General features: G+C 56.4%; 2 protein-coding genes across 7 annotated transcripts in view; one reads left to right on the top strand and one right to left on the bottom strand.

Annotated features, from left to right (window-relative positions):
* The window catches only part of MAFK (MAF bZIP transcription factor K), a 14,046-nt gene extending 4,915 nt beyond the window's left edge, over positions 1-9,131 (bottom strand). Inside the window, exons 1-2 of one of the 2 annotated variants that reach the window (XM_059861420.1) lie at positions 9,055-9,131; positions 961-1,040 (exon numbers count right to left, since the gene is read on the bottom strand). In XM_059861420.1, the coding sequence (XP_059717403.1) occupies positions 961-996 (36 nt within the window). In that variant the 5' untranslated portion in view covers positions 997-1,040; positions 9,055-9,131. Of the gene's footprint in view, positions 1-960; positions 1,041-5,163; positions 5,576-9,054 lie in introns of those variants that run through there. The other variant, XM_059861419.1, reaches the window with a different exon arrangement.
* LOC132335165 (lysosomal alpha-glucosidase-like) lies at positions 7,278-23,096 on the top strand. Of its 5 annotated transcripts, none has more exons than XM_059861407.1 (20): positions 7,278-7,418; positions 13,587-14,115; positions 14,321-14,466; positions 15,400-15,565; positions 16,042-16,138; positions 17,235-17,354; positions 17,617-17,735; positions 17,804-17,935; positions 18,697-18,807; positions 19,614-19,727; positions 19,885-19,969; positions 20,311-20,428; positions 20,766-20,899; positions 20,996-21,147; positions 21,421-21,569; positions 21,650-21,791; positions 21,977-22,075; positions 22,192-22,356; positions 22,434-22,580; positions 22,790-23,096. In XM_059861407.1, exons 2-20 carry the CDS (start codon positions 13,594-13,596, stop codon positions 22,850-22,852), a joined length of 2,781 nt encoding a protein of 926 aa, XP_059717390.1. In that variant the 5' UTR covers positions 7,278-7,418; positions 13,587-13,593; the 3' UTR covers positions 22,853-23,096. The 5 variants fall into 5 exon arrangements, with proteins under 5 accessions (XP_059717390.1, XP_059717392.1, XP_059717393.1 ...); XM_059861409.1 differs by having other exon boundaries at positions 7,299-7,418; positions 13,584-14,115; XM_059861406.1 differs by lacking the exon at positions 7,278-7,418 and adding an exon at positions 12,260-12,395.

Genomic DNA, 23,096 nt, shown 5'->3' with positions numbered 1-23,096 from the left:
AGAAAGCAGTGATCTTTACATAGCCAATGTGAACCCAACAGCAAGGGGATAAATGTAAAGTCAGCTGAAGCCTTTTTGTGTGAAGTCCTTTGTCAGGACCTGGAATTCATAATGAATGCTAAAGACGACACCTTATCCCAGCATTATGCTGGGACACCAGTGCAGCATCTCAAAAGCAGAACAGCTGCTTCTGTGCAGGGCTTAATTCAACATTTTATGGTTTTTCGTTGAAGATTGCTCATTTGAGTTGTGAACAAAACCAACCATGCTTGGCTTCAAGGACTGCTTGATTTGGTTTTGCTGGGGCACAGCATGTAATAACTGAAGTTACATGAGAAAACCACCAAGGCTTTGCCCTTTCCTCAAGCACATTTGCCACCATATTATTTTCAGAATCAAAAAATTGTTTAGGCTGAAAAACACCATCAATACCACTGAACACAACTTTTAAGACACCGTCCTTTTGTCTTTTCAGATTCTGCAGGACATATGGAATGAAGAGCCAAAACACTAGAAAGAAATTTCAACCACGCATGAACAGCCCAGGCACAGACCACCATCAAGCTGGTTTGTCTGAGGCATTTACTGTCTCATGGATGTGGGAGACACCAGCTGAAAAAGTCCCTTCCCCAGTGCCTCCCAGTCCTGAGAGTAAAAGTAGTTCATTGCCAAGACTGGGAGCACTGGTTTCAGGATGCTGCCAATACCTCCTGTAGTCAGAACTCTCTTGGATAGCTGCTGAGATATGCCAGCCTCCATGCCATCCTAGAGACTTCAGGCCTCTTTCTGGGTAATGCCAACATTCTTCTACCCTAACCTTTCCTGCAGACAGTGGGAAATTGTACCAGCACCCATTCCTAAGAGTCTCTCGGAATGAAAAAGAACAGTCACGTACGAGCAGCACGGCACAGCGACAGCCTCCCCAGCCACCCAGCACCACCCACTCAGCCTCTTCCCTACCTTTAATGCCTTGTTCGGTTTGGGATTAGTCGTCATAACCTGAGCACAGTCTTCCGGACAAAACTGCTCAGAAATTGCAACTGGAAAAACAAAACAAGGTTTCCAGGTTAATCACAGAGACGAGGGCAGGAAGAAGATACCCAACACACGGCCCAAACCCCCAAATCAAGCACCATTAAAAGAAATAAGCACACAGTTGTTTGAAGCACTGAGATGGATTCAGATATCATTTACCCTATTCAGATAAGAGAACGAGAAATTTGTGTTGACAAGTGCATTGCTTTTTAACACCCAGACCTCGTATTTTGCTGTTAACCACACTAAGATGCAGCAGAGAAGACAGGGCAGGGAGGAAAGAAGGACACCCACATTCATCTGTAAACAAGAGTCACACTAAGCATCACACACCACCTTGCCATGTGCCACCCCTTCCCAAGGGGAGAATGGAGCGTGGCCTCCAAGGCCCCGTCACTGGCTCACCTCCCTCTGGAGGCATCCCAGACGCTCCAAATGGCCTATTAGGGACTGAATTAAGAGTTACCTCTGCTCATAAAAGGCACTGAAAAGCCACAAGACAACAACTCCCTTCATTCTCATTTTGATGATTATTAGCTCGGCTCGAAATTGAGCCAGCAACCCAGAGAGAAGCTGCCTGGTTTGTAACCTGCTTCCAGCGCTGTCCCCACCCAAAGGAGACGCTACCAGAAAACCCAAACAACAGAAACAAAAGCCCCCCCGATAACAAAGCCAGGAAGGAGTTCACCTCTCCCAACACACCAAGACTGTTGCTTCCCAATCCTCCAGCGAGGAGGACTGGGAAGAGCAGACCTGCTTGATTATTTCTAGTGACGTGGAGGCATGTCCATCCACAGCCAGCCCGTCCCCTGCCGTGACACTGCCCTTCACTCTCACCTTAGCCAAGACTACACCCCTCCAACCAGCTCCCTGCAGAAAATCCACCTGCCCACACCTCCACCCAACCCCTTCACCCCGTGGTCCAATGGTACCTACCCTGGGAGAGGCACCAGCAGCCGTGCCACCATCACAGCCTCTGCTATGGCTCCCCAGAGGGGAGGGGTGAGGCGCCGGTGCCCCCGACACAGGGCGGCTTCGAGGGCTGCACGCCCGCGGCACCGCAGAGCTCCTGTCTGGCGGGAGTCCTCGCTCTCCCCCCACCTTCTCCTGCCCAGCCCAAACCCTCCCCATTTCCACGTCTGCATCGTGTCACACATCCTAATCATTCATGAAAAATCCAGCCAAAGCATCCCAAGCATGATTCCCTTCTGATAGTTGCCATGGTGACCTTGGGAAAGTAGCCAACCCGGAGACAGTCGCCATGGAAACAGAGAAGCCCAAAAGCAATAATGACTTCAGGTCATGTCTGTGCAAAGACATCACGAGGTCGTCGGAGAGTAAACAAACTCATTCATATCTGCAAACAGGGGTGTCGGGATTTGGGGGGGTGCAAAGGTGGGGTGTGGGGACCAGTGGGAGCCGAGTGGGTGAAGGTGCTGGCTCAGCCCGTGCTGCTGTCACTTGAATTTTATCAGTCAAGGCACCTCATCATCACACGACTTACATAAAAATCAAGATGAAGAGAAGGAGGGGGAAAAAAATAATCCTGTAATTGCAGAGCTGCAAGATACTATCCTAGATATTAGGGAGTGTATTTAGGCGCCTCCTCTATTTTTAAGCCTGAGACAGCACAGCTCTCCATGTCTGGAGGAGGGACAAGGACAGCCGCACAGCACACAAGCCAAGATGCTCCGTGATGAATGGACCACTTACAGCAACTGGTGTGCGCTGCATTTTCTAGAGCATCAGCGAGTCCTTCCCTGCTCTCCTCCAGCACCGAGCCCCACCCCGGGCACACCTCCAGCTACAGCAGCCCCTTGTCTCGCCAGGACAGCAGGAGTGGGCAGGGCACGGGGCAGGGGGGCGAGTCCCAGCCCCCCTGAGCTGCCTCCGACAGACGGGGATGCGCCCAACCTCTGTCTGCACGCTCTTCAGAGCACCATCTCCTGCGAGCACAGGCACCTCTCCAGAGCCCAGCACTGCCCTCGCACCGTCCATCGCTTCCCCTCCACACCAGGCATTCGCTGCCCACCCGTACCTCCCGGCCGGAGCCGCAGACGTAGGCACTGGCAGCCGGGGGGGAAGGAAAAAGCTCCTTGTCTTGGCCGAGAGGTCTCGGAGCTGAGGAGCGCAGCGGCGCTGCCAGTGCGGAGAGGAAAGGGCCGGCAGCCCCCTCCCTGCAGAGGCGCAGCCGGGCCGCAGGCAGTTGGTGCCATAGTTATGCAGTGAGTCACCAGCTGTTTACAGAGTTTGAGCGCTCACATTCCCACAGCATCAGAAACTCTTCCTTCCCTCGGCGGCATCCCCCCTCCCGCGCCGCCCCCATCCCTACAAGGGAAGGGGCGCACTGGCCGCTCGCCGCGCTGCGAACGCCGGAAAAGGAAAGGCAAAAAGGAGGGGGAGGCCAACGAGAGCCCCGTCACACCCACCGACTGCACAAAAAGCCTTTTGATCCTCACCCAGCGCGTCTTCAAAGCGTTTTGTGCGCCAGCCGATGGAAAAACTGAACGCGGCCACTTGGCCGCGCGGAGATGGAAAGAAATGTAAAGTATCATGGAAAACAAGAGGCGAGGGGTGAGGTTGCCTCCAGTGGGGGTCAGCGTGAGGGCTCACCTGCCACCCTGAGCAATGCTCCAGCTCTGAGTGATGAAACCCTGCTGGTCACCTGTTGCTCCATGTCACCAAAGCAACAGCTCCTTACCCTGCACATTCCTCAGAGGACAGCACAGGCGCTTGGCTCGACGTCTTCTGCTGCACACCTGTCTCCCCCCACACCAAAAGACCCTGGATGGGCCAGCATCCCTCAGACATAGGCTGGGATCCACCCTACTGCACATGGGGCCATGGCCAGAGTTGCTGCTGACACATATTAACGAGGAGGTTCAAGACACCATCAGGAACTGTGATGCCAGACCCTCTTAAAACAAGGGTGGGAGACTGTGGGCTGTCCTGACCCATAGGGCAAGATTTCATAGAGCAAGTAGAAACACTCAAACAGGCTCAAGTCTCACAGTCAGATATGAGTGCAAGGGTGAGTCTTATCTCTGCACTAGGTGAAGGCACAGGTGTGGTCTGGGCTCCTCTCGAAACCGATACAGCAGCACTCACAATCCTCACCAGCAGTCCTCCAGGGCCCTGGGCCTCATCTCATCTACCAAATCCTTCCCATCAGGATTATTTGGGACTATTCAGCTACCAGCAAGAAGACACTAAAAATCAGCACGTCATCTCCCTTACATTTGTTACTTACAAAGCAAAACACCGCAATGAAATCATAAACCACTCTGCAAACAAGTCATACCCAGCAGTGTTCCCTAAACATGCCGCACAGGGGTCTTCTGGGACCCTGCCTGCGATTTGATTATTAGAACCCTTTTAGTCTTTACCCTACTCCTGCCCTTCTTTCCTTAATTGCATTTGCTGCATCACATCTAAAATTAGGAGCTCAGCTTTTTGGAACAAGGACCGCGCTACATCCCTGCTCTGTAAGCAGTACAACACATTCCGAATGCCACATCAATAAAGCAGCAAGTAGTATTACACCAACTGTGAGGGGAAAAAGCTTTTCCAGAGCTGCTCCACGCTCGTATTTACAGCAAGTGTTTTGACTGTGGGTTACATAAAGAGCCCTTGTAATTCTGCAATAAAGTTACCCATTGACAGCCTTGCCAACGCCCTCTCCCTCTCTCAGACAGCTCCTGTGCTTCCCGCAGCATCCTCCCAAAAACCTGGAAGTCTCCAGCTGACATCCTAACTCTGACAGTCTCAGCTTAGAGCATCTAGAGATCCCAGTTCCTTTGCTTTGAAAGGGAAAGGCAGCAGAAAGCCTGACTCAGGCAGAGGTAGGACAGAGCTTTCCACACAAGGCTTGCAATTAAGAAAGAAAACATGCCAGAGTGAGATTTCAGACTTTCCACGCTACAGGGCTTTCCAAGTGCATTACACATTAAGGAATTACTATAAAATCACTGCCGACACCCGACAACTGCAGATGAACTTGAATTTTAAAACTCTTTCTACACCGAAAGACAAGCCCGGCCACAACACGACTGCCTGGCAGACAGCCCTGCTGGTGTTTAGCTTCCATCCTCACACACATAGAGCAAACTGAAAACATGCAAGCCTCACCTTCCGCCAGGCCAGCGACGACTTCCCGAGGGCAGAAAAACAGCGCAAGGTTCAAGCGGCGACGGGGACCTCTGCCATCACGTCTCAATTCGGCACCGACAGCTACGCAGGGAATACTCTACTCATTCCCAAATGCAGCCATTTAAATCCTAGGCAGCTGTTTAAATTTCTCGTTTATCCTCAAGTTGCTCCCAGCTCCAGAGCGCTAGCCAAACGGATGTGCCTACCACGGGTAACATCTGAGCTGACAGGTGAAGGCAACTACAGATGCTTAAATCCTCATCGCCGTGCCTCTGCCGCTCGGAGGCACGACACGGATTTCCAGCACATTGCAGCATGGTAGGCAGAGCACCATCCCTCTCCCCATCACTCAAAAAGCCATTCTCCTGCTCTGACAACCTTCACACATCCTGTAAGGCAGACTGACGCTTGTCACTCATTTGTAATGAGAGCGGGGAGGGACGGGCTGGTGGTGTGAATCAGAGAGTAGAGAAGCATATGCGAAGCAATATATTTGACATGAAGAGGGAGAAGACACAAGGAGGGGGTGAGTCACTGTTTACTGTTCTAGAGGAGCTCCACGCAGCCCTCGCCCAGCTGGCCAGCTTTCCATTTCCCTTATGGATCGGAACCAGCATCCAGCAGCAAAGGGGAGATTCAGGAACCTTCAGAGCACATTTGAGAGCTGCCAGGACACAGCTCTCTGAGGCACTCTCTGGGGAAGCCTGGACATGGATCAGAGAGTCTTCAGTGCTTTGGTAAACAACCTAGTCAGAAGCTGCAGAGAGCCTGTGGTTAGGGAGCAGGGATACAGAGCACCAGGCGGGTATGTCTGTGTGTCACCTCTGAAACTTCACTGGAGGAGGAGGCTGAAGGGGAAAGGTATGTGACAGCCAGCCCTGGTACTGACAAGCTTACAGCACTTTTTCCATCACGTGCTTGTAAAACATGGTGACAGAGATATACTGGAATTACACCTCAGCATCACCAGCCCAGAGATGCAGCTCCCCAGCCGGACAAGCTGAGCCACCAAGCAACAAATAACTTTCTTGGATGCACAGCCAGAGCGTGGGGCAGAACTGGGATTAGGATTCCTAACTTTGCTGCTCCTGACCCCAAGTGCCAGCCATTCAAGTCAGAGATCTTCACTAACTGTAATAATGGAATATAGCAGCATTGCTATTTGGCGTCCTGCAATATTGCAAAGCAGTGGGATCCACTATGCAGCCTGTCCCTCAACTCAGGAGCACAGTGCCAGGGTAATTGCTCTCATTACTGCCTTCCCCCAGCCCTTGTGCTGATGGTCACAGAGCACTGCATCACTTGGGCTTGCTTCATGCTTGGAAGACTCTCTGCCCAAGTTTGAAGATAGCCTCAAACAATAGCTGAGACAGAAGTGGAAATTGCCTGTTCATCTCTACAGGGTGCTGAGCCTGAAACTTCCTGATAATTGAAAGTGCTAGCACCGCTCAAGTATTTCACAGCTGGATGTTTACAAAAATGATCAGCGAGCGAGCTTATCCCGCAAACCCCGACTGCCGCAGGGGCCAGCGCTCCCAGCTGTCCTTTCTTCGTTTCCCAAACATCTCACACAGCTAGAGATTTTCAATACCAAGTCCTGCAGCACATTCCATGCCATTAATCATCTTCCAATGCTGATGGAAATCAGAGGGTATCAAGCTGATCTGTATTTTTCCCTTTCAGGAGGCACACAGCAGTACTGAACTCCATGCCGCAACAGATTGCTGAGACGGGCGACGACGCAGAAATGACATAAAACATGACAAAGCACGCTGTCCTTGACAGGCAAGCAGGGAAAAAAAAAAATAAAAAACCCAACAAATTTCTACCTCTGGTTCAGAAACAGTTGTGAAGCAAGGCAAGAAGCTGGCGTAATACAGCCAGGAACACTTAACAGGGCTCAAAGCCCTGTCAAGCTCAGAGCCCGCAGAAGCGGGCAGGGTGTCCTGACGGCCAGAGTCACCGTGTGCCCAACCTTGCGGCAAGTGCCCGTGGCTGCTCGCCGGCAGCCGCAGGTCCGGCAGCCCGGCCGGGCGGGAGCAGAGTTAACTCCGGGGCCGCGCAGCCCTGCGCGCTCGCTGCCATTGGGCAGCCGCGGCGTCCATCAGCCCGAGGAAGTGACTGCACGAGGAAGGCTTGAGGAAGGGCAGCACCGCGGACACACACGGAAGGAGAGGGGGGAAAGAGCGGAGGGGACGCACGCTCGTTTCATCAGTGAGAAAAAACCACACCAGGTAAACTCATTCGCTGCTAGAACCCCGACAGCACCAGGCGCTGGGCTGGGGCGCAGGGCTGTGACCGCCACAGGGCTCACAAAAACTGAAAGTGCAAGAAAAAGGCGTGCAGCTTTTCAGGGAAACACTTTGCTCTCACTGGCTCCCTCCACCTTCCGCAGTCCCAGCTCAGCTTTAGGCACGCTGGCAAAGGAGGGGGCGGCCAGGTAAAAGCGAAAATGGAGGCCTTTCCCTTTTCTGTAACAACTTTGCCCAAAGGGGGCTCGTTCCTAATTTGAGACCTCATGGCCTGCTTTCAGCAGAATCTGTAAAATAAATCCTCCACGGAGAAACCCACGAGGGAGGGGAGCGCGCTCTCAGCCCGAGGAAGAGGAGGAAGGAAACAGACCCTGACACAGTGTGAGAGTTTGGCGATCTCAGTTCCCGTCGCTTGTGGCCTGGATATTTCCCCACCTTACGCCGCTGCCATCACGGGGAGGTTGAAGAGGTTCCCCCCACCCACCTCCTCACTTCTGATTAAAACCCCAAACTGTCCCGCACCCACCAGACAGTCACGCGGCACTGCCCGCTCCCGGAATGTCACCGTCCCCTTTCCTCCCACGGCCAGTCCTGGGCGGCCGCACAGCACCCTGTTTGCAGGGCGGCCCCATGCACACGCATCCCTCCCTCCCCACAGGCTCCGGGACCAGCCCGAACACACCACGCACCTCTCCCTCTTTCCACCCGACCAGCAGCTGTGCTCAGCAGAGATAAGCCCCCCACCCGCCGCATCCCTGACCCTCAGCCCATCCGACGGGCAGCGACGCGCCCGCCTGGCATTTCCCGGTGGCGGCGGCTGCTTCTGCCCGATAACCCGGGGCGGACAGCAGATCACGAAGCCGCCACCACGCCCGGCCAGCGCCGCACGCCGCGGCCACGCTGCCCGGCCCCGGCTGCGCCCCGGCTCCCTCCGTACTACAAAAGCTGCTATTTTTAGTCGGCGGAGCGCGCGGCGTCACAACAGGTTTCCTCACATGTATTTTAAGAGCCATTCAAAGGCAGAGGCAGGCAGCGCGCTCATCCTCGGGGGGAAGAAAAATAACAACAAGAGACAGGGAAAGCATCACCCCGGCAAACACCCAGGGGACCCCCAGCCCCGTGTCCCCGAGGGTGCGGGGGCGCTGCCAGCCCCGTCCCACGGGGGTTCAGCGGTGCCGGCTCCGCACTGGTGCGAGGTGACAGGGAAGCTGTGACGGCGGGGCCGTCGCGCCTCCGCCCCGCGGGGGCTTCGGGGGCCGCTCGGTGGGGGCGGGCGGCGCTCCCCGAGCCCCCTCCCGCTCCCCCACGGCGGGACCGCCGCCGCCCGCCCCTCGCCCCCCGCCGGGCCCCACGTGCGCGCCCGGCCCGGCCCGGCCCGGTGCGAGGGGCGGCGGCACCACGTGCCCGGCGCGGTGGTGACTCAGCACTTTTACCTCCGCCGCCCCGCCCGCCCGCGCCCAACCGGACCCGACCGGACCGAGCGGAACCCGGGCCGGACCCGGACCGAGCCGCCCCTTCCCCCGCGATCGAGCGGCAACGCGCGGCCACCCCCCCTTCCCGGCTCCGACCCACCCCCCCGCCCCCGCCCCCTCCGCGCCGCGCCCGGGCGGCTCCTCACCTGCGTGCCGGCGGGAGCGCCCCGTGGCGGGGGCGGCGGTGGGGGCGGCGGGGGCGCGGGGGCGGCGGCGGGGGCGCTGCGCGGCTCCCTCCTCCCTCCCTGCCAGCGAGTCCCGCGGACAACAACAAGCGCGGGGCGGCCGCCTCCCCCCCGCCGCGCCGCCGACCAACCAGCGCCCCCGCCGCTTCCGGCATGGCGCGTCACCGCGCGCGTCACCGCCCGGCCCGGCCCGCCCGCCGCGTCACCCCGGGACCGCCCGCGCCGTTCATTCATGGGGAAGGGCGCGGGACGGGCGGGGCGCCGCTGCCGGCACGTAGTCGCCCCCCTTCATCTTCATCCCCGTCCTTATTCTCATCCTGGTCCCCATCCCTCCGTCATCTCCATCTTCCTCCCCATCCTCACCCTGATCCTCATTCCTCTATTATTCCCCCTTCATCCCCATCCTCATCCGCGTCTCCTCTACACCACGCCCCGTGCCTCCTCCCCGCTGCGGGGCTCACCCCTCTCCGACAGCTCCCTACCACCCGGATCAGTCCCGATGGCGGGGGCGCAGCGTGGCCGGGGGTCTTGCACGCTCTCACACGGGTGCGTTTCATAGAATCGTGAATGGTTGGTTAGGGAGGGATCTCAAAGCTCATCGCGTTTCAACCCCCCTGCCATGGGCAGGTACACCTTCCACTAGACGAGGTTGCTCCAAACACCATCTAAATTGGCCTTGAACACCTCCAGGGATGTGGCATCCACAACTTTTCTGTGCAACCTGTGCCAATGCCTCACCACCGTCACGGAAAAGATTTCTTCCTGACTCTAATCTATACCCGCTCTTTGTCAATTTAAAGCCATTACCCCTTGTCCTGCCACCACATGCCCTGGTCAAAAGTCCCTCTTTAGCTTTCTTGCAGGCTCTCTTCAGACAAAGATGGCAATAAGATCTCCCTGAAGCCTTTTCATGTCCAGGCTGAGAAATCCCAATTCTCCCCTTTCCTCATAGGAGAGGTGCTCCATCCCTCTAATCAATTTGGTGGCCTCCTCCGGTCTCACTCCAACAGCTCCATGTCCTTCCTCTGCTGAGGACCCCAGAGCTGGACACAGCACTGCAGGCGGGGTCTCACAGAGCAGAGGGGTAGAATCACTTCCCTTGACCTGCTGCCCCCTCTGCTTTTGGTGCAGCCCAGGAAACGGTTGGCTTTCTAGGCTGCAAGCACTTTGTTGGCTCATATCCAGCCTCTCATCCACCAGCACCCCCAAATCCTTGGAAGGGCTGCTCTTGATCTGTCCATCCCCCAATCTGGATTGATACCAGGAGTTACCCTAACCAGGTACAGCACCAGCCCTTTGCCTTGTTGCAGGGCAAATGATGGTGGGGAAATGTATCCTGGGCATCCCAGTGCTCTTGGGAGGACTTGCTTGTTCCTTGGGCTCCTTGAGGTGACCAGCATTGTCATCCACTAGCTCTGGACCAGCCTTTGCCAGCACTGCCTGTCCTGCAGCACCCTGAGCTTTGCAGCAGGGCCAAATCTTGCCCAGGGCTGGATCCTCAACCCAATCTTTGCACTTTGTTCATACAGTTGTGTGAGCTGCTAAACACAGCACCCTGACCCCAATGGTGTGAACATCATTTCAGACCCTGGAGGCATCCAATAATGATGATAATGCATCAAAAAATGTAGTAACACAGGCAATTGACTAAACCAAACTGCCTCCATCTCAGCTGGACTTGTTTTGATTTCTTTGTGTCCATAACAATGTTGGAAGGTCTGTGTCAGCCCGGTGCAGTTTGTGCTTTCCAGCTTTGGGGCCAAATACTGGAGCAGCTCTAAGGGCCATAATTGACATTGTGAGTAAGATCCCATCTCTCCCTGCTCCCTTTGAACAGCACAAGCTGCAAAACACAGGGAGCCTCATATCTGGCACAGCCCTATGGATCTGGGCAGCCAGAGCAAGGTTTAGTGAATGCACCTCCCTGATGTTGAGAAATCCCTATTTATCATTGGAACTGATCTAATGAGGTTGGCTAATGCTCCCAGGTGATGGGTGGCATGAAGCTGCTGTCCAGTGTAGCTGCAACAGCTCTGGCCTTCACCTCTCCCAGATTTGCAGGCACTGGTTGAAATCCTGCACTGGGTGCTGGGACAGGGTGAGCTAAGGGCTAGAGGGCAGATTTTAGCCATCACTGTGGTCTCTGGTCTCTGCTGATGCCTCTGAGGTTTGTCTCCAGATCTCCTTTCTATCCAGGAAGGTTCTAGTGGCTCAGAGAGCCAAGACAAGCAAGGACAAGGATGCTGGGTGTGGGAGCCTTTGGGGCCAGTGATGTCCCCAACACAGCCACCTGCTCCTTGTGCTCTCTCTGAGTGGTGATATCCAAGAGTGGTCAGAGCCATCCTAAATCATCCAGGGTTTATCCCTGAGACATCCACGAGATGGTGGTCCTCAAGGAGGACCACCAGAAGGGATGGGCTGGCTGCATCCTGGACGGGGGTTTCACCCTCTGTGGTGACAGCCCCACACATGGGGCTCACCAGAATTGAGGTATTTCCCCCTGTTTCTGCAACAACACAGGATTTGACAGATCACATATAGCAGGAGGGGAGCGGCTGTGTCACCTGAAATTCTGTTTCTGGATGGATTGCCCTGTTCACAACAGGTTACTTTTCATTTTCATTCCCTGGGGAAAGTACCTCTGCTCCAAAGGTCTGTTTTCATACGCTGCTGAACTTTAGACAGGGTGGCCTTCAACAGTAAACAAGGAGCAGCTCTCCAGTCCCTTGAAAAGTGGGAAAGCCTGTGCAGCACACACACTTGTTAAGCAAATGAAGAGGAGTGCATGGGAGACAGGATGGAAACTTGGATGGAGAAAGATTCTGGGATGTGTGGGGTTTTGTGAGTCTGGCCCAAAACACACCCAGCATCACGATTCTCTGAAGCCACTGAGCAGGGATAAAGTGCTCTCAGCCAATAGGAGGGCACAGAGGTTTAGTCACCTAAACAGAGGTTTAGAACACCCAAATAGAGGTGTTCGTTCTTTGGGTTTTAACACCCTGCCTGCATTAACTGTGGAAAAAACTAAAAAACCCGCTGCTCACCCATGCTCTCAACCCTTGAACAGCAGCGAGCGTAGACACAAATATTAAAAATAAAATTTAAAAAGGCACCCAACGCGGAAGAGCGAGCGGAGGAGGGGCGTGTGGGGATGCGCTGCTACTAGAGAGGCGCGGTAGGAGCCGGCCGAGCCGCTCGTCGGGTGTTTACGGCGGGGCCGGCGGAGCCGCAGCGCCGGGAGCGCTGCCCGCCCGCCGCCCGCTGCCCGCCGCCCGCCGCCACAATGTCAAGAGGAGACACGTGTATGTAAGCGCCGGCACGGCCGGAGCGGGGCCCGCAGGCGGGCGGGGGCTCCCGGGACGCGCCGCTGCCCGTGCCCGCCCGGGGACGCCCCCGCCGTGTGTCCCCCCCCCGGCCGTATGTCTGCCCTCGGCTGTGTGTCCCCCCCGGCTGTTTGTCCCCCGGCCGGCCGGGCACTGCCCCCGGGTGCGTGTGGCCGTGGCGGGCAGAGGGCCCCGGGGTTCGCTGCCAGCCCGGAGCCGGCCGCGCCTGGGGGAGCGGCGGGCGGCTGCACAAGGCGGAGGCGCTGCCGCTCGGGGAGGTTCGCGGCCGGGCCCCGGCGGGTTGAGCCGTGGTGGTGGCCCGAGCTGGGAGAGGGCTGGGGACTAAACGTGTTTGTGGGGGATGGAGGCGTTTTCTGAGCGTTTGCAGGGAGGAGGGTGAGGGGAGCAGGACCTGAGTGAGAGGGAGGAGACGGAGACAAGAAAGTTGTGGCTCTTTTTTAAGATGCTGAGATTGCTGCCTGCAAACTTAACAAGAGCATGGGGGTCTCCTTTGCTCAGAGTATGGGAGGTGTTTGCCTGAGAGGCTGTCAGAATCAGCATTTATCAGTGGAAAACAAAGACTAATGGCATATTCCCAGACATCCCTTGCTCAGCCCTCCTCCGGTCTAAAACCTCTGAGTCAGGGCTTTGGACGATGATGACAGAGGATGCTCGAAGAGGATGCTCAGAGCAGAGGAATGCTCAGAGCAGAGAATGCTCCTCACCTCGGAGCTGCAGCTCTCAGCATCACAGCTCTGTTCCCACAGGAAGAGCAAGCTCGGTTTTGCTTGCACCTTCCAGAAACACTGCAGCCCAATAATTCAGACCTGGGAAAAACTCCTTGAGGGGCCACTGTGCCACCTCCCAAAAGCAAATGGTGCTTTGACCTCTTCACAGAGAGCAGCAGGCACACTTTGACCCTTGGGATTGGTGGACAGTTGGGTGTCAGTGTCTCCCCACATTTAGCAGGCTCAGGACCACCTGACCTTGGCAAAGCCTTCCTTTGCTGAGTTTGCCCGGTGCCTCTTGGCTGAAGGTGCAGATGTGATGCTGCAGGGTGCTGAGGGAGCATGCTCTGCCCAAACCACAGGCATCAGGAGAGGGGAAAGCTGTCCTTGAGGCCTGGGCAAGCTCTCCCCCTCTGTCTCCTTCACCCCTTCCATCCAGCAGCAGGACAATGAAGTCATACCAGAAGCTGACGACAGCACAGCCAGCAGCATGCCAGCTGGAAGAGGAGGGGGCTGCCTCGCTGCCCTCCGGCCATGGGAAGCTGGCCCCGTGGTGGGTGGGCAGCGGGCTGCTGGTGGCCTCTGTTCTGCTGAGCACCATCACTGTCTGGGTGCTGCGGCAAGTGTCGGGGGGCTGGCTCAGACCCACAGCACCCCCAAAATGCCTCGTGGTACCTGAGAGCCATCGCTTTGACTGCTACCCAGAGCGGCGCGTGGTGGTGACCCAGGAGCTCTGCGAAAGCCGAGGGTGCTGCTTCATCCAGAGTCCCCCCCTGGCAGAGGGCAAGCAGGGGGTGCCCTGGTGCTTCTATCCCCCTGACTTCCCCAGCTACACCCTGGAGAGCCTCAACCAGACAGCGCTGGGCGTGGTGGGGCTGCTGGTGCGGAGGGAGAAGGCCTATTACCCCCGGGACATCGAGAGGCTGAGGCTGGATGTGGAGTTTGAGACGGACACACGGCTGCACATCAAGGTGAGCTTCCTGCTGGCTGCCCTCAAGAGCCTGTGACTGTGCTCCTGACCCTTGCACCTGCCATCCTGTAGGGAACCATCCCTTGCTTGGATCAAGTCTGGAATCTGCTGTGCTCCAGGCATGACTGTGTGTAGCCAGTGAGCATCTCCAGCACTTCGCCCTCTTGCTTTGCTCGTCTTTAAAGCCCTTTTTCTCCCTTTTGCAGGTAACAGATGCAGCCAACCCACGCTATGAGGTTCCCCTTGATGTTCCCCGGGTGACGAAGAGAGCAGAAAACCCCATCTACAGTTTGAACTTCTCCTGGGACCCCTTTGGGGTGCTGCTGCAGCGCAAGGCAACAGGGACAGTGCTGTAAGAACCCACCTCATGCTCACACTGTGCCAGGTGGAGAGAAGCTTTTCCCACCCTAGGCAGGCTCCAGCATGATTCCCAAAGGTTTTCTATTAGAAAGCCCATGCTGTGACATCTCCAGCCAGTTATTACCCTTTGTCTTGCATCTTCTGAGCGGTGCTGACATGGGCATGTGGCAGCAGATGGCTTCCTGGCCCTGGGCTGGCCACATGCTTGCTTTGGCCATGGCAGACCTGTGTGGAATCAGCATCTCCCCAAAAACTTCCCAGTGCCCTGATTCCTCCCAGGATGCTACAGAAGGCAAACATTGTGTAGATCCCAGCACATCACCATTAAATGATCTGGTGGCTCAGGAAAAATGTCGGAGAACAGTTGTGGTTTTGCCCTACTCTGCTTTTGGGTTTTCCGTGGCTGTCCAAGCTATAGGGACACCCACAGCTCCAGGCTTTTTGTGGAAAAGGACTGTGGGTGACTTTGCTGTACAGCTTCTGTCACCTCCACAGCTTTGCCCACACTAAGTTGGTGGTAAGCACCACCAAGTCTGGTCAGGGTGTGTTTTGGGATTTTCTTTCCTCCTCTTTCCCATTTGCTGGTGGCTGTGGTCCATTCTGTACTTGTAGCTGCTTATCAGTGACAACAGGCTGAGAAACCCCATGGCCATATCACCTCAGTGGTTATTAATAACCTGGGTGGAAACTTCTGGTGTCAAAGGGAAGGCTCTGCTGTGCTGGGTTGGGCTATGCCTTGTGTCCAGCCAGACCTGAATTTGCTCCTGGGCCAGGGTGTTGGAGGCTGGATGCAGGGTGGGATGTGCTAGACTTCCCCTTGAGATGCTTTGAGAGGGAAGAGATCAGTTATTGATGGGCAAATGGATGCTAATGAGTCCCAGAATCCTCTTTTGACCCTCTCTCTTTCTTGATGTCACCCTGGCAGGCTAAACACCACCGTGGCCCCCTTGATCTTTGCTGACCAGTTTCTCCAGATATCCACATTACTCCCATCCAAATTCCTCTATGGGCTGGGGGAGCACCGTGGCAGCCTCCTGCACAGCCTGGACTGGAACACCCTCACACTGTGGGCCCGTGATGTCGCTCCCACGGTACATCTGCCCCCTCCCCGTGGGGGTGCAGGGGATGAGGGCAGGAGTGCCACTCTCCTGTGCCTTGGACAAACCCTGGGAAAGCATGGCAGGGGTGGGCAGCAGCACTGGGAGAGGCTGATGAGCAGGTATGTGCCAGGATTTCAGAGCAATTGCAAAATGCTCCTGGCACTCCAAGAGCACTGGGTGTTTCCGCTCCACCCTGCTCCTCGTGCAATGTGTTGTGGTGAGGCAGGAGGCTTCCCCCTCACCCAGCCCAGCTCAGTGGCAGCCCCTGAGCTGGAGGAAGAAGCAGCCTCCCATGGCCTTAAGCTCCAAACCTATCCTCATTCCTTGCCTTATGCTCCAGAGGAGTGACAGATGCCTGGTGAGGTGGTGGCAGCATATAAAGCTCAGGATCATTTATTCATCTTCAGTGACATGGGGCTCTCCTGCTTTGCCCTCTTTGCTGTCTTACTGGGCACCTTTCCTTGCAGGAATCCTTCAACCTGTACGGTGCCCACCCCTTCTACCTGGTGATGGAGGAGGGTGGAAATGCTCATGGTGTTTTCCTGCTCAACAGCAACGCCATGGGTAGGTGTCCAGGGGACCCCAGGCCAGCTTGTCCATGGTGGAGGACCTGGCAGATTGGGACAGATGGGAGCTGCTGGAGTGGCTAGTTTGGGACCTTGGGGTGAGAGGAAGCCATAAAAAGGAAAGATGTGGTTTGATGGCTCCGTTATTGAGCACAGCCATCTGTTTCCTGGCTACGGCGAGGCTCTTTAGCAACTGCCGAGCAGTTTAACCACACGCCCAGCTGCCGAGCTGCCATCAGCAAAGCAAGTCCCCTGCATGCAGGTCCAAGCCCATTCCCCTGCTCCAGCAGCAGGGCACGGCTGGGGCACAGCCAGGGGTGCCATCTGTCACCCTCGCTCTTCCCAGCTGTGCTGCGCCAGCTGCGGCCGTGGGACCTGCCCGTGTGAGCCAGCTGATAGCACAGCAGCGCCTGCGGGCTCCTGCCATGCCAGGGACGGCACCAGGACCACCCGTCCCTCCCTGCAGCTGCCTCTTGCAGCCAGCTGGGATGATGCTGCTCACCCCAGGGCTCTGGCAGCTCCAGCTGTGCTCAGCTCTGTTGCCCTGATGCTGCTGAGGAAAAGGCTGCTCCATGTGAGGAGCCCTTCCCAGGAAGGGCCTGGCACCCACGTGCTTGCTTGTACAAGTGGCTCTCAATTCACTTAGGAGGGGATTTCGGGGGAAGAAGCATGAAGGAAAGCACTGCACTGAAGTGCTTAGTCTTGGTCCAGAAGCTGGCACAGATTTGAGATTAAAGAGATTTTCAAGATAGCATAAACCCATGATCTCTCTGGGCTGTGATGATTTAAGCTTCCAGACACCCATATAGCATCTGCTGAGTGGAAGACAGGGATTTCTCTATTCCCCTGAGCATTGCCTGTGGTGCTGCTTAGGCCTCATCATAGGGGCTAAGGTCTGGGGGTTGCTTCCCAATTGTCACTACCTTTTTCTTTTCTCTTCTCTTCTCTTCTCTTCTCTTCTCTTCTCTTCTCTTCTCTTCTCTTCTCTTCTCTTCTCTTCTCTTCCTCTTCCTCTTCCTCTTCCTCTTCCTCTTCCTCTTCCTCTTCCTCTTCCTCTTCCTCTTCCTCTTCCCTTTCTACCTTCCCACTCAAAGAGGTGGCTCTGCAGCCTGCTCCAGGCCTGACCTGGAGGACCATTGGAGGGGTGCTGGATTTTTACATCTTCCTGGGGCCCGATCCCAACATGGTCATCCAGCAGTACCAGCAGGTGATAGGTAAGTGCCCACACCCCAGCACAGCTCTCTGCAGGCACCTCCTTCATGCCCACATCCCTGTCTCACCCCAGCTTCACCACCATCCCCAGCCCTCTCAGCTGGGGAGGGATCAGCATCACCCAGCTGTCCCATCCCCAGCCCTTCCAGCACACTGCAGTCAGTGATCACCTTTTATCCTCCCTCTGCCCTTACCTTCCCATCCATTTGAGATGCTGCTGTCATCTTGGGAAACCCCATCCCTGCTCCCACTGTCCCACTGCAGGTTTCCCAGCCATGCCACCCGTCTGGGCTCTTGGCTTCCACCTCTGCCGCTGGGGCTACGGATCCAGCAATGGGACCTGGCAGACCGTGAGAGCCATGAGGAACTACCAGATCCCCCAGGTAACCCCCAGGCCTGTGGGGCAGGGAGTGCACTCTCCATCACCCATTCCTGAGCCTCTTTCCCGCAGGATGGGCAGTGGAATGACATCGATTACATGGACGGGTACCGGGACTTCACCTTGGATTCCCAGAAGTTTGCCTCCCTGCCCTCCCTGGTGGAAGACCTCCACAAACATGGGCAGCACTACGTTATGATCTTGGTATTCCCCCTCCTCTCCCACTGTGCTGTCTTTGCTGCAGGGATCTCAGACAAGGGCATAATGGATGCTCCTGGTCCCAGCTGGTCATTCCTGGCTCTGGGGATTTTTGTAGGAGGCCAGTTCCCAGTGCTGGTCAGGCAGCTCTAAACTGACTGGAAATCCCCCTAATGCAGGGACCTTGGAGACACAGCCAGGTTCTTGTGCTGTGCTCCTGTCTTTCTGTGGGTACAAGGATGGCCCTGACTCCTGTGAGAGAAGGAATGGAGGAACTGTGGGTCAGGCAGTTTAACTTGTGGGTGCTCAGCTCAGGTGCCCTCGCATCCCCATGAGTGCTGGGGTCTTATGACCTGGCTGTGATGTCCCTTCTTCTCTCTGCAAGGAGTGGGGGCATGGGTTCTGCTTGCTGGAGGCAGTGGAGACCAGCAGGTCCTTGCAGGGGGAAGTTGGATTTCCTCCTCATTGAACTCTGTAGTAGCCCTGTCCATGACCTGACATTTCTTGCATAAGAGCAAGAGTTCTTGTATTTGTCCCCCCTTCCCAAAACACCATAACGGGTCCTGGGGACTTGCAGAAGTGGCATTTTAGAAAACATGCCTGGAAGCGTTGAACACAAGTTTCTCTTCCCCTTGTGGGGAAACAGCCACTGTGTGTGGGCTCTGGCTGACCCTGTCTGGGTTCTCTTCTGTGAATCACACTGGTCTGACCAGGGGAAGGAGCCATGGTCTGCCTGGAGTGGCACTAACCCTCTGCTCCATCCCCAGGATCCTGGCATCAGCAGCACCAGCCCCCAAGGCTCCTACTGGCCTTTTGATGAAGGCTTGAGACGGGGCTTGTTCCTCAACACCACCCAAGGGCAGCCACTCATCGGGCAGGTGAGGAGCTCCAGGGGAAAATCCCAGCCCAGTGGGCTGTGCAACACCACGGTTGGGATTTCATCATAATAGAGGGAAAGCCAAGTGGCCAAGGGACTTCTCTGGGATAATTGCCAGAGCCTGGCTCAGCCCTTGTCCTCTTGTGTGTCACCTCCTGGTGTCTTCACCAGCCCAGGGACCAGCCCCTGCTCAGCAGAGGAGCCTGTGGAAGTCATATGAGCTTAACAGAGTCAGCAGTGCTGCCTAAGGCTGATCATCTGATTTCTCTCCCTTCCTGTTTCTGGGGTGAGGGGAGGTTGTCTGTGATGAGCACTGTGCCTCGAGACCTGCTCTGCAGCTGTTCCCTCCCACTTTGACCCCTCTGGCTGTTTTCTCCCACCTGCTCTCTCTTGCTGTTTCCAAGGAGGGAGCTTTTGATGTAGCCTGAAAACACAGGGGAAAATGAATTGGCTAAAATTCCTGGAATGAGGCAAAGCACAGAGAAATCATGGCTTTTCTCTGACATGTTCTTGGTGAGGTGGTATCAGACCTTGTGCAAGTGGGGACAGAGCAGCTCCATCAGCTGCCACTGCCCACAGCCTGTGGAGACTCCTCAGCACCTGGTACTCCTGGTACCATGGAGGTAGGAGGGATGCTGTGTGTGTGTAGCACCCAGGACTCGAAGCATTGGCTGGGTTTATCTTCTGTCTCATTGCCTGTTTCACCCCCAGTTGAAATCCCTGGCATGCTGTGGTACCCTGTTCCCCATGGTGGCTCCCCACAAATCACCTGCTCGCTGAACCCATGGATTTGTGGTGTCTCCACAGGTCTGGCCTGGTTTCACTGCCTTTGCAGACTTCTCCAACCCAGACACACACCAGTGGTGGCTGGAGAACCTGCAGCACTTCCACGCCCACGTGCCCTTTGACGGCCTCTGGATCGTAAGTCCTTCCTTGCCCATGGGTTGCTCCCTGCCAGCAGCTCAGCTCATCCTGGTGTGTGTCCTGGCAGGACTGTCCCTCAAATGCAGCTTTTCCAGGTCTACCACTAATCCCAAAACCACACACCTGAAATTGCAGCGCACTTTTCTTTGCTTAGGACATGAATGAGCCATCCAACTTCATGGATGGGTCTGAAGATGGCTGCCCTCCAGGAGAGTTGGACAACCCACCCTACACTCCAGGTGAGGAGGGAGATGAGATACAAGGCTGTGCTCGTAGGTACTGTGTGCTTTGAGATGGCTGCCAACTTTGTAGTGAAGGAAAACCATTTCTAAGACACACTGTGTCTCTTTTACATGCTGAATGCCTCCATCCCTTCCTTCATGTGCCAGTATCCATGTCTAAGCCATGCACACTTGTTAGGGCCATGTCAGGGTGCAGAATGGGGCCATTTGCATGAACTTTTGGCTCTGGGTTGGCAGTGACAGCTTCCTGTGGGAGGGCTGACCCAGAGCCAGCAAGTGTGGGGAGTCCATATCCCCTGCACCCCAACTGAGTCCATCTGGGCTCTCCCTCCTGGCAGCCGTGCTGGGCGATTCCCTCTCTGCAAAGACGGTGTGTGCCTCAGCAAAGCAGAAAGTCTCAGTGCACTACAACCTCCACAACCTCTATGGGCTGATGGAAGCCAAAGCCACAGCAAGGTACCTGAGCATCCCACTTCCTGACAGCCTGGGGATGGGTTGGGACAAAATCCTTCTCAGAGCTGAGTAGGAAAAGGATGGGGATTTGAGTGTGGTCTGAAGTGGAGAAGCTCTGACTGCTCACAGCTTCTGTGATGGGAATAACCCAGAAGAGGGGAGCTGACACTGCTCTGGGAGGAATGGGTGAATGAGGCTGGAAGCCTTTGCCATACTGTTCAGACTGACTTTCCACCCCTCTGCCAGGGGGCTGGAATTTTCCCTCAGCTGTTGTGGAACAAGGCAAACCCCTGGCAGGCTGCTCTTACCTTCTGTCCCCAGCTCTGCTGTTATTTTTCAGCGCCTTGATCAAGATCCGGGGGAAGCGCCCCTTCCTCATCTCCCGCTCCACCTTCCCCAGCCAGGGCCGCTACTCGGGACACTGGCTGGGTGACAACCGGAGCCAGTGGAAGGACATGCATTACTCAATCCCAGGTGGGTGGCACAGAGCCCCTGCCAGCACTCCTAGAGCTCTCTGCTGGCTTGGAGGTGTCTCCAAAACTGTGCCCTGCTGACTGTCCCTGCCCTCAGGGCTGCTGAGCTTCAGCCTCTTTGGCATCCCTCTGGTCGGGGCAGACATCTGCGGTTTCTCAGGCAGCACCTCGGAGGAGCTGTGCACCCGCTGGATGCAGCTCGGGGCCTTCTACCCCTTCACCCGCAACCACAACACCCAGAACGAGAAGGTCCAGGGCAGTGTGCCCAGGGGGAGGCATCCTAGGGCTGGGATGTGGGATGGGGGATACAGGATATGGGGTGTGGGATGGGGGATGCAGGATATGGGATGTAGAATGGAGGATGCAGGATATGGGATGTAGAATGGGGGATGCAGGATATGGGATGTCAGATGCAGGATATGGGATGTAGAATGGAGGATGCAGGATATGGAATGTGGAATGGGGGATGCAGAAGGTGGGGTTAGGGGTAGAACAGCTGCTGACTGCCCGTGTCTCCCCCAGGCCCAGGACCCAACAGTGTTCAGCCCCGCAGCCAGGACAGCCATGAAGGACGTGCTGCTGACTCGCTATTCCCTCCTGCCCTTCCTCTACACCCTTTTCCACCGTGCCCACCTGCAGGGGGACACCGTAGCCCGGCCCCTGTTCTTTGAGTAAGGCCATCCCCACCAGGAGCTGGGGAGATGCTGGGGCTGAACCAGGGAGATCCAGCAGCGTCTCCATCCTACTGCAGATTCCCTTGGGATGAGGCCACGTGGGAGCTGGACAGGCAGTTCCTGTGGGGCCGGAGCCTGCTGGTAACACCAGTGCTGGAGCCTGGGGTGGACTCAGTCACAGGTTATGTCCCCCAGGGCACGTGGTACGACTTCTACACGGTGAGGAGCATCACGGCATTTGGCCGAGGGCTGGGTGATCCCTGCTTGGCCCTCTTGGGGCTGTGGGTGGGAAGGCCTGGCTGAGCCCAGTGTGCCCTAATGTAGGGAGGGTTGGGGATGGCTGCCCTGCAGACTCATGCCTGAGCTCTGGTCCCTCACACTCATGTCTCTCGCTGCCTGCCCAGGGCTCCTCAGTGAACAGCAGTGGGGAGATGTTGAAGATGTCAGCCCCTCTGGAGCACCTCAACCTGCACATCCGGGAAGGTTCCATCCTGCCCACCCAGGTGAGTGCCCACCCATCACCTCCCTGGGTGCTGTCCACAGTGTGTGTGTATCCCAGCACCTCAGCTCCTGGACCCAGTGGTCATGGCCCTACAGAACCCATTTCTTTGAACCCCAGAAACCAGGAACCACCACAGAGGCGACCCGAGGGAACCCCCTGCGTCTCATCGTGGCCTTGTCCTCAGATGCCACTGCCTGGGGTGACCTTTTTTGGGATGATGGCGAGAGCCTGGACACCTTTGAGAAGGGCAACTACTCCTATGTGATGTTCAATGTCACACAGGTGGGATGTGGGGAGGGCAGGACTGGGGGGTCCCATGGTACCTGGTCACCTTGAGCTCATGCTGTCCCCTCCTACAGAACATCTTCACCTCCACCGTCCTCCATGCCAGCACTGAGGCCACCAAGGTCACTGTTGGCACACTGAGCATCTTTGGGGTGCAGAAGCCGCCCAGCAAGGTCCTCCTGAATGGCCAGGAGAAGCCCTTTTCCTACCTGGACAACCAGGTATGGCCCCATTTCAGAGTGTCCTTTGCTGGGTGGGGGCCCCCATCCTGAGGGTCTCAACTCCTCATCATCCAGGGTCACAGTGTGACCAAAGAGGGGGGGTGAGGACTCTGTGTGGCTCTCCTGCCATGCCAGGGTTTAGGGGAAAGCATCCTCCCATTTCCCTTCTGTCAGGGCTGTACCCCAAAAGGTCTTCTCTCCCCCCACAGGTTCTCAACGTGAGTGACCTTGGCATAAGCCTCAGCCAGGGCTTCTCCCTGCAGTGGCTGTGAGCAGGGGGCTGTAGGGTCACCCCACCTCGCCAGGACACCCTGCTGGGAGATGGTGCCACGGAGGGGGCACTGGGGACTGTCACCTGCTGCTGCTCGTCCCCCTCCTGCACAGCTGGGGACAGGGGGTGTGGGATGGGGGCTTGTATGCTGGATGCTCCCTGCATGGTCCTGGGTGGGTGGGTGCTGTGGGTGGAGGTGCGGGTCCCTGCTGTCCCCACTGCAATAAAGGCATGTGGAGAACTTG

This window comes from Haemorhous mexicanus, chromosome 17, assembly GCF_027477595.1.
Source record: "Haemorhous mexicanus isolate bHaeMex1 chromosome 17, bHaeMex1.pri, whole genome shotgun sequence".
In the NCBI taxonomy this organism is placed as follows: domain Eukaryota; kingdom Metazoa; phylum Chordata; class Aves; order Passeriformes; family Fringillidae; genus Haemorhous; species Haemorhous mexicanus.
Note: the sequence above shows the minus strand (reverse complement) of the source record. Positions and strands in the feature narration are given on the sequence as shown.